Raw genomic sequence first — 8,939 nt, forward strand, 5'->3', positions numbered from 1 at the left:
CCGCCGGGCAGCCCCACCCTTTTCCGGACTGTAGACTGCGTCTGCTTGAGGCCCAGATCCTCATCTCTTTGCCCCTCTCCGTCGGTGGGGAGCCTAACGCCTTCTCAGGCCTTTCAGAGAGGAGCCCGTTACCCAGCCCCTCCTCACCCCTCCTGCCTGCTCCTCCCAGCAGAGGTGCCCAAATAGAGGGACAAGGCAGGAGGGAGGAATCAAAGTTGACACCAGACCGGCACCGCCATGGTTCCCAGGACTGGAGAGGCAGAGGGGAAGAAATGGTCCCTGGGGACGCGTCGCCCAGCAGCCACTGTCCTTTGTTCCTCCTGCTCTTCCACTTGGAAACTAATCCTTCGGAAGCACTGCCCCAGCTCCTCCCCCAGCAGGCGCACAGGTGCCCTTTCCCATCAGAGGAGTCACACTGCTCAAAAGAAATAAAGAAAACATAATGATAAAGGCCAGGGCCTCAGCAGCTCTTCCGGTCCCTCCCTGACTCAGGGAACTGCTTCCCTGTTCGCATTCCCGGCATAGAAGCCCCAGTCAGAGAGGAGGGCAGGCTGCTCAAAGGACCCAGGCCTTCTCCAATCCCAGGATTTCTTTCTCAAACTCTGACTTGGCAGGACCTCCCCCTCCAGAAAGAATGTGCCCTTCTCACTCCTCCTCTCGGCCCCAGCAGCTGTCCTTTCACCTCCCTGAGCCAGCCACAAAGCGACTAAGTGTGGCCTACACCCCGGAGCTCCTCTTGTCAGAGGCCTCGGTGCCCCAAACCCTGTGGAGGAGGCCCTGCACACTGACCTTTCCTTCCCTCTCTGAGCAGCCAACCCCAGCACCTTAGTAGGAAACCACAGGCGTGTGCTCAGTACTGTCTTCCCCCTCCAGGTCAGCTTCCCAGATGTGGAAAAGGTTGAATGGCTAAATAAGGTGAGGGTTGATGGTCTTCATTTTTACTTTTCCTACGTGATGAACTGGTCCCTTCCTCTTGCCATCCTCTGCCACACTTAGTCCTGGCCCCAGCCCAGTCCTCAGTGCGCCTTGGGGGTCGGATTCTGAAGGAACTTGTCCTTAGAGGGAGGACTGGGCTCCTCTATGACCGGCTCCCTCTCTCCCAGATTGTGGCCCAGGTCTGGCCCTTCCTGGGACAGTATATGGAGAAGCTGTTGGCTGAAACTGTGGCCCCATCTGTTCGAGGATCTAACCCTCATTTACAAACATTTACATTCACCCGAGTGGAACTGGGTGAAAAGGTATGTGTGTGAGAAGGAAAGTGATGGGAGGAGAAAGTAACAGGGAAAGTGGGAGGTCTGGGAGCTTGAGATACTCCTCCCCCTCCCTTCCTTTCTCTCAAGAATTCACCTCTCTCTAGCCACTGCGCATCCTAGGAGTCAAAGTTCATCCGGGTCAGAACAAACAACAGATCCTGCTGGACTTGAACATCAGGTAACACCACTCACCACTCTCCCATTTATCAGGATCCTGGTCACGCAGACTTTATTTTATTTATTTATTTCTTTATTATTTCTTTATTGATTTCAGAGAGGAAGGGAGAAGGAGAGAGATAGAAACATCAATGATGAGAGAGAATCATTGATTGGCTGCCTCCTGCACACCCCACACTGGGGATGGAGCCTGCAACCCAGGCATGTGCCCTTGACCGGAATCGAACCTGGGACCCTTCAGTCCGCAGGCTGATGCTCTATCCACTGAGCCAAGCCGGCTAGGGCGATCACGCAGACTTTATGCCCCTGCCCCCACGACAGCCGAGTGCTAACCTTTTTGTTTTCCTCACCAACCCCCCAGCTACGTGGGCGATATACAGATTGATGTGGAAGTGAAGAAATATTTCTGCAAAGCAGGAGTCAAGGGCATGCAGGTGGGGCAGATGTCGGGGGCCCACAGTAGGGAGCCCTGGCCCTAAGTTTCCTTGGATGTGGGGACGTGGGAGGTCGGAAGAACCAAGGCTGGGGAAGTGTGGGGAGGGAAGGCCTTTTCTGAGGAAAGGCTTTGATCTCTTGTCCCAGCTTCATGGTGTCTTGCGGGTGATTCTTGAGCCGCTCATAGGAGACCTTCCGATTGTGGGGGCTGTGTCAATGTTCTTTATCCGACGCCCGGTAAGGAGAGATGTTGAGGAAGGACGGGGAAGAGAGGACTGGGAGGGTGAGGGTGGCCAACTGTGGGGAATGGAGGAGGGAACTGACAAGAAGACTGAATTCTGGCAACTGCTGGGTGGGTCTGACCGTGCCTCCGCGTGCTCTTTTCTTCCAGACCCTAGATATCAACTGGACAGGGATGACCAACCTGTTGGATATCCCAGGACTCAGGTATCAAGGACTCACTGAGCACCTGCTAAGTGTGGCAGCCTGCCTGGGGTTTCGGAGCAGTGAAAGATGCAGCGGTGCCCTCCAGGAGCCTGGAGCCGCTGGGGAGATAGGACAGATGCCCCTGAAAAGTACCCTGCTGTGATTTTTCTTCTGTGGGGAACAGGCATTTTGGTAGAGAATGAAGAGCGCTGCAGACTGTTCCACGGGGCGAAAAGAGGAAGGAGAGCTGGGGTGGCGGTGAAGAAGGGACAGAGCCGTAGGTGGGAAATTAGGGAAGGAGAGTAGCAAAGAGAGCTTCAAGAAAGGACTTCCTTCTGGCTTTAGGCCTCTTGGTTGTGGGAGACATCGTTGGGGTCAGGGCTATTGTCAGTTTGAGGCCACCCTCACCTCCTTTTCCACTCCCTGATGCAGCTCGCTCTCTGACACCATGATCATGGACTCCATCGCTGCCTTCCTGGTATTGCCCAACCGATTACTGGTGCCCCTGGTGCCTGACCTTCATGATGTGGCCCAGCTGCGCTCCCCTCTTCCCAGGGTATGGCCTCGCTCTCCTTAAGTAGAGCCTTCTCTTAGGAACCCTGTGCTAGGCCCTTAGCTTCTCACCATCTGATTCCTACCCTCAGGGCATTATTCGGATTCACCTGCTGGCTGCACGAGGATTAAGCTCCAAGGACAAATATGTGAAGGGCCTGATTGAGGGCAAGTCAGACCCCTACGCAATTGTGCGAGTGGGCACCCAGACATTCTGCAGTCGTGTCATCGACGAGGAGCTCAACCCCCAGTGGGGAGAGACTTACGAGGTGGGAGAGCGGGGGAATGGGGCTGTGTGGAATGGGGAGGCCTCGGAAGGCTGCGGGACGTCGCTGAGGGCTCAGCCTCACAGCCGCAGCCCATGAGACCCTTGTTCCTCTGTGCTCTTCAGGTGATGGTACATGAGGTCCCAGGCCAGGAGGTGGAGGTGGAGGTGTTTGACAAGGACCCAGACAAAGATGACTTTCTGGGCAGGTGAGACTCTGCCTATGTTAGGATTCTAAGCCCCAGTACTCGCAGGGTCACAAAGGTAATTATAGTCCTTTTCTTTAAAAAATGTTTTAAATATTTGTATTGATTTCAGAGAGGAAGAGAGGGAGAGGGAGAGACAGAAACATCAATGATGAGAATTATTAATCAGCTGCCTCCTGCACGCCCCCCCACCGGGGATTGAGCCCGAAACCTGGGCATTTGCCCCCGACTGGAATCTAATCCAGGACCCTTCAGTCCACAGGCCGACGCTCTATCCACTGAGCCAAACCATCTAGGGCTAATTATAATCCTTTCCCAGGCCTGGGAATTGTGTATCGTTTTCCTTCCCAACCTCCCATCCCTTACCCCCCCCACACACACAGGCACACGCACGTGTGCGCGTGCACACACGGTCCTCTCCTGAGTATAAGGAGAAGGGAGTCAGGTCTGCCAGTTATTTCTGGGTCAGTGAGGGGAGGACCAGTGACGTGCTACTAATTACGGGCCCCCCCTCTCCCCTCTCCCTGCCCCCGCTCCCAGAATGAAGCTGGATGTAGGGAAGGTGTTACAGGCTGGAGTCCTGGACGATGTAAGTTAAGAAAAGAGGAAGGTGGGGTGGTCTCACCCATGCAGCAGATGGTAGTTGCTACATTGGTGGGGCAGAGGCTGGGTGCTATCTGATCTCAGCTATGCCTCACTCCCTTCTACTTCCTTCAGTGGTTCCCGCTACAAGGCGGGCAAGGCCAAGTTCACTTAAAGCTAGAATGGCTGTCACTCTTGCCAGATGCAGAAAAACTGGAGCAGGTAACCCGCATGGGAAGCAGGAAGTGGCAGGGGAGAAAGTCACTGGAAGTACGGGGAGCCGCGGGGACCAAGGTCTGACTCCTGCCACCCTGCAGGTTCTGCAGTGGAATCGAGGCGTCTCCTCCCGACCAGAGCCCCCATCGGCTGCCATCTTAGTTGTCTATCTGGATCGGGCCCAGGATCTCCCTGTGAGTGTGGCTTCTGAGAGCAGGTGAACAGGGAGCCTTGCAGGTAGCCTCCCCACACCTGCCCCTGCCCCTGCCCCTGCCTGCTTTGCTCCAGAAGAAGCAGCATGTAACACAGGGTCCCAAGGAGGGGTGAGAGCATCTCAGAGAACAGCTTCTGACGGGAGCCCACCGTCCTTCACGGGAAGAAAAACACCCATGATGGTGACTTCTGCCTTCTGCCTCCCACAGCTGAAGAAGGGGAACAAAGAACCCAACCCCATGGTACAACTGTCAGTTCAGGATGTGACCCGGGAGAGCAAGGTGAGGCCAGGAGAGCATTGTGGGAAGTGTCATTTGGCTGCGGGGCTGGGGCAGGACTGCTCTTGGGATGGAGTTTCCCCTTTGGAAAGCCTGTAACGATAAGGGCTTTCTTGAGAAACAGGAATGGTACTGTGACATGTACCTTTAAAAAAATTTATTGGGGTGGCTTTGGTTAATAAAAGTGGTGGCCTGTACCCTTAATGCTGCACGTCTCCAGGCTGTCTACAACAACAACTGCCCAGTATGGGAGGAGGCCTTCCGGTTCTTCCTGCAAGACCCTCAAAGCCAGGAGCTCGATGTCCAGGTGAGACAGTCATCTGTTCTGCCTTCTCAGATCTGTACCATTTCTTCTCTCCATGTTCTCCTTTGATCTCTATTTTTAATCCATCTATCTAGATTCTACCTCCTCTACTCTCTACTGTCCCCCATTATATCTAGAATCTTTTTTTTATCTTTAAATTCTTTATTAGTTAAGGAATTACAAATGTGTCCTCATCCTCCCCCCCCTCCACTCATGCTCTCATCCCCCTGTTGTCCATGTCCATTGGTTTGGCTTATATGCATGCATACAAGTCCTTTGGTTGATCTTAGAATCTTTTTTATAACTGAGAATTGTACACTTAAAATTAGTGATTTTTATGGTATATAAATATGTAAATTGTGCTTGAATTAAAAAAAAAAAGAAAATATTGATTACCTATAAGGTATTTAGTATTATTATTGTCTGTTGTTAATCCTCACCTGAGGATATTTTTTCCATTGATTTTCAGAGAGAGTGGAAGGGAGCGAGGGAGGGAGGGGAGAGACAGAGAGACACATTGACTGGTTGCTTCCCAAACCTGCAACCTGGGCTTGTTCCCTGACCAGGAATCGAACTGGTGACCTGTTAGTGTATGGAACGATGCTCAACCAACTGAGCCACACCAGCCAGAGCACTTAAAAAAAATTGCCCTAGGTGGTTTGGCTCAGTGGATAGAGCGTAGGCCTGCAGACTGGAGGGTCCCGGGTTCGATTCCAGTCAGGGGCACATGCTGGAGAACCAGTGGGGGGCGTGCAGGAGGCAGCCGACTGGTGGTTCTCATCATTGATGTTTCTATCTCTACCTCCCTCTCCCTTCCTCTCTGAAATCAATAAAAATATATATTTAAAAAAAATTTTTTTTGACTGGGGATCAAACCCACAACCTTGGCATATCAGGATGATGCTCTAAGCAACTGAGTCACCCAGGTCACTTGCTGGGCTAGGTACCTGGTATTTGAAAGGTCAGAGGGAAAGCGTGAAAGACTGCCTGCCTTCATGAAGCCTACCAGCTAGTTTCATAGACAAGACATACATATGTGAAGTCACCCAAGGAGGAGTAAATATGGAACAGTGGGAGTAAAATACCCATAGTATAGTGCTAAGATGGCCAGAGAAAGGTACAGAGGCTGGAGTAACTGAAGATTCTGTGGAGGAAGTAGAATTTCATGTGGGCCTTGAAGGATAAGTAGGATTTAAATAGGCAGGGAGGAGAATGAGAACTTTCCAGGGAATGGGAACAGAATGAGCACAGGCAGAAGGGACCATGGAGTGGGCAAAGGACTGTAAAAAGATGGCCCAGGGCAGAGCAAAGGGTCTGTGATTGGCACCGAGAGAAGGAAGCTGCTGCCATATAGTTCCCCAGGGGGCCTCCCTTTTCCCTAGTGTCTCTTCACTGCATCTCCTTCTCCTGCACCTGTAGGTGAAGGACGACTCCAGGGCCCTGACTTTAGGGGCACTGACCCTGCCTCTGGCTCGCCTGCTGACTGCCTCTGAACTCACCCTGGACCAGTGGTTCCAGCTCAGCAGCTCTGGCCCAAACTCCAGGCTCTACATGAAACTGGTTATGAGGGTATGGAGGTGGGGAGCGCTGAGGGTGTGGCAGGGTCTTGTACGTTCCTTGGTATTAACGGTAAGGAAGGGGGAGGCCGCTAAGATTAAACGAGCTAGTATCTGTGCAGACGCCTAGCAGGCACACAGAAGAATGTTTGTAAATCTAACTGGGGGAAGACATGGTGTAGGAATAGGACGAGTGTGGAGGGAACCCCAGAGAGATGAGCCCAGAAAGATGGGACCTGGTTTCCCCATTATAGCCCCTGCTCTGCCCCCCAACCCCCACCTACCTGCCTGCTGGGGGCTAGCCGCACGTCTCTGATTCAGCAATAACCCTCCCCGCCCAGATCTTGTACTTGGATTCATCAGAAGTGCGCTTCCCCGCTGTGCCTGGTGCTCCTGGCGCTTCAGACCTGGACAGTGAGAGTCCCCAGACAGGCAGCAGTGTGGATGCCCCACCTCGACCCCAGCACACCACTCCTGACAGTCACTTTGGGACTGAGGTGCACCTCTCTTTGGGAAGGAATCGGGTCTGTGTGCCCACCCTGTGTGTGCAGAGCCGGTTTGGGGCTGGTTCCGACAGGTTTCTCTCTGCCTGCCCTCTGGCGCCTCCATCCCTTTCTGCAGAATGTTCTTCGGATCCATGTGTTAGAGGCCCAGGACCTGATTGCCAAAGACCGTTTCCTGGGGGGATTGGTGAAGGGCAAGTCGGACCCCTATGTCAAACTGAAGCTGGCGGGACGGAGCTTCCGGAGCCGTGTTGTTCGGGAGGATCTCAATCCCCGCTGGAACGAGGTTTTTGAGGTCAGAATTGAGTGGCGAGGACTCCTCCCAGTCCGGCCGCACCCCCCACCCCCCACCCCCGCCCCCCGCTCTCTGAGAGTGGTCCCAAAGGCTCTGGGTTCCGCTGGCTGGATGGAGAGGTTCCAGTCACTGGGAGAAGAATCGCCTTTTGTCTGCACTCTCTTCTCCCACTAGGTGATTGTCACATCAATTCCAGGCCAGGAGCTCGGGGTTGAGGTTTTTGACAAGGACCTGGACAAGGATGACTTTCTGGGCAGGTGAGAGAGCGGGAGTCCAGCAGGGGAGGCAGGCTGAGCCTCTGGAGGCCTCGGGAGTCTGGCCTCGGGGAGACAGAGACGTGGCTCTGACCTCCTGGCTTAATGGTTTTACAGGTGTAAAGTGAGCCTCACCGCAGTCCTCAACAGCGGCTTCCTTGATGAGGTGAGCATGGCATTAGAATCAGCACTCCCTCCTGATCCTGACCCAAGTCTCACTCTCACAGTCCCTGCACCCGCGAATGTTAACCCTGCCCGCTTCCACAGTGGCTGACCCTGGAGGACGTCCCATCTGGCCGCCTGCACTTGCGTCTGGAGCGTCTGACCCCCCGCCCCACTGCTGCTGAGTTAGAGGAGGTAAGGAAGGCGACGGGAGGAAGGAGGGGGCCCCGATGGGTCAAGGTGAACACTTCTATCTGACTTTAAGGGACACTTCTATACGCCAGGCCCAGGATTTAGTCACCACTCCCCAACCCCTGTGTGTCTTCCCCCAGGTGCTGCAGGTGAACAGTCTGATCCAGACTCAGAAGAGTGGAGAACTGGCAGCAGCCCTGCTGTCCGTCTATGTGGAGCGGGCAGAGGACCTTCCGGTGAGACCTCCCCACGCCCCATAGCTCCCTGGCCCTCCCCGCACCTCCCTCAGGTTTGGATGCTCCTGGTGTATTTAGAATAACAGTAAATTCTAAATTCCTCTCTTTCCCAGGGTGGTGCTGGGGTAGGAAGAATTGTCTGTCCAAGGAGGGTGGTGGCTATTAAGTGATATAGGGACATGACTGCTGGCGATGGATATAACTTGTGAGAGGACGGGGGAATCTGCCTAACTCGCTCCCAATTTAAGACAATTTTTAATATTTATATTAAATACTAAATATTTAATATTTAACACAATATTCTCTTTCTAGCTCCGAAAAGGTACCAAGCCTCCCAGCCCTTATGCTACTATCGCTGTGGGAGATAATTCTCATAAAACTAAGGTATTAGGAAATGCTGCAGGGATAAGAAAGAGGGGGGGGGGAGGTGGAGGGGGGAGAGGAGTAGAAGAGAGACTATCAACCTCTGCTCATTCCCCTCGTCTCCACAGACTGTTTCCCAAACCTCAGCCCCCATCTGGGATGAGTGTGCCTCCTTTCTCATCAGGAAACCAAGCACTGAGACCCTGGAGTTGCAGGTGCGATAAATTCATTCTACAAACATTTGCAGATTCCCGTGATGAAACAGGCACAGGCACAGGGCATTTTGAGACCAGTGTTCTAGACCCTGAGTTCTGGAGCCTCTGGGTGCAGGGCATTTAGAGATAAAAAATCTAGGTCTTATCTTTATGGAGCTTACACTCTCTTTTGGAAGAAAAATAACCAGAGAATACTTCCAGACTGATGACTGCTGAAATAAAAGGCAGGATGGGGGGACGGGGCGGGGGGGGGGGG

The 8,939-nt window shown here is 53.3% G+C and overlaps 1 protein-coding gene across 1 annotated transcript in view; it reads left to right on the plus strand.

Annotated features, from left to right (window-relative positions):
* ESYT1 (extended synaptotagmin-like protein 1) overlaps positions 1 to 8,939 on the plus strand; it is a 16,366-nt gene that overhangs the window by 3,099 nt on the left and 4,328 nt on the right. Inside the window, exons 2-24 of the mRNA XM_005876770.2 lie at positions 812 to 915; positions 1,104 to 1,238; positions 1,358 to 1,431; positions 1,792 to 1,864; positions 2,013 to 2,102; positions 2,257 to 2,312; positions 2,724 to 2,847; positions 2,936 to 3,112; positions 3,235 to 3,317; positions 3,855 to 3,903; positions 4,032 to 4,118; positions 4,214 to 4,306; positions 4,535 to 4,606; positions 4,824 to 4,910; positions 6,327 to 6,476; positions 6,805 to 6,960; positions 7,085 to 7,261; positions 7,436 to 7,518; positions 7,633 to 7,681; positions 7,783 to 7,872; positions 8,010 to 8,105; positions 8,418 to 8,489; positions 8,597 to 8,683. Coding sequence (XP_005876832.1) covers positions 812 to 915; positions 1,104 to 1,238; positions 1,358 to 1,431; positions 1,792 to 1,864; positions 2,013 to 2,102; positions 2,257 to 2,312; positions 2,724 to 2,847; positions 2,936 to 3,112; positions 3,235 to 3,317; positions 3,855 to 3,903; positions 4,032 to 4,118; positions 4,214 to 4,306; positions 4,535 to 4,606; positions 4,824 to 4,910; positions 6,327 to 6,476; positions 6,805 to 6,960; positions 7,085 to 7,261; positions 7,436 to 7,518; positions 7,633 to 7,681; positions 7,783 to 7,872; positions 8,010 to 8,105; positions 8,418 to 8,489; positions 8,597 to 8,683 — 2,264 coding nt within the window. The remainder of the gene's footprint in view (positions 1 to 811; positions 916 to 1,103; positions 1,239 to 1,357; positions 1,432 to 1,791; positions 1,865 to 2,012; positions 2,103 to 2,256; positions 2,313 to 2,723; positions 2,848 to 2,935; positions 3,113 to 3,234; positions 3,318 to 3,854; positions 3,904 to 4,031; positions 4,119 to 4,213; positions 4,307 to 4,534; positions 4,607 to 4,823; positions 4,911 to 6,326; positions 6,477 to 6,804; positions 6,961 to 7,084; positions 7,262 to 7,435; positions 7,519 to 7,632; positions 7,682 to 7,782; positions 7,873 to 8,009; positions 8,106 to 8,417; positions 8,490 to 8,596; positions 8,684 to 8,939) is intronic.

Source organism: Myotis brandtii, unplaced genomic scaffold (assembly GCF_000412655.1).
Source record: "Myotis brandtii unplaced genomic scaffold, ASM41265v1 scaffold496, whole genome shotgun sequence".
NCBI lineage: Eukaryota > Metazoa > Chordata > Mammalia > Chiroptera > Vespertilionidae > Myotis > Myotis brandtii.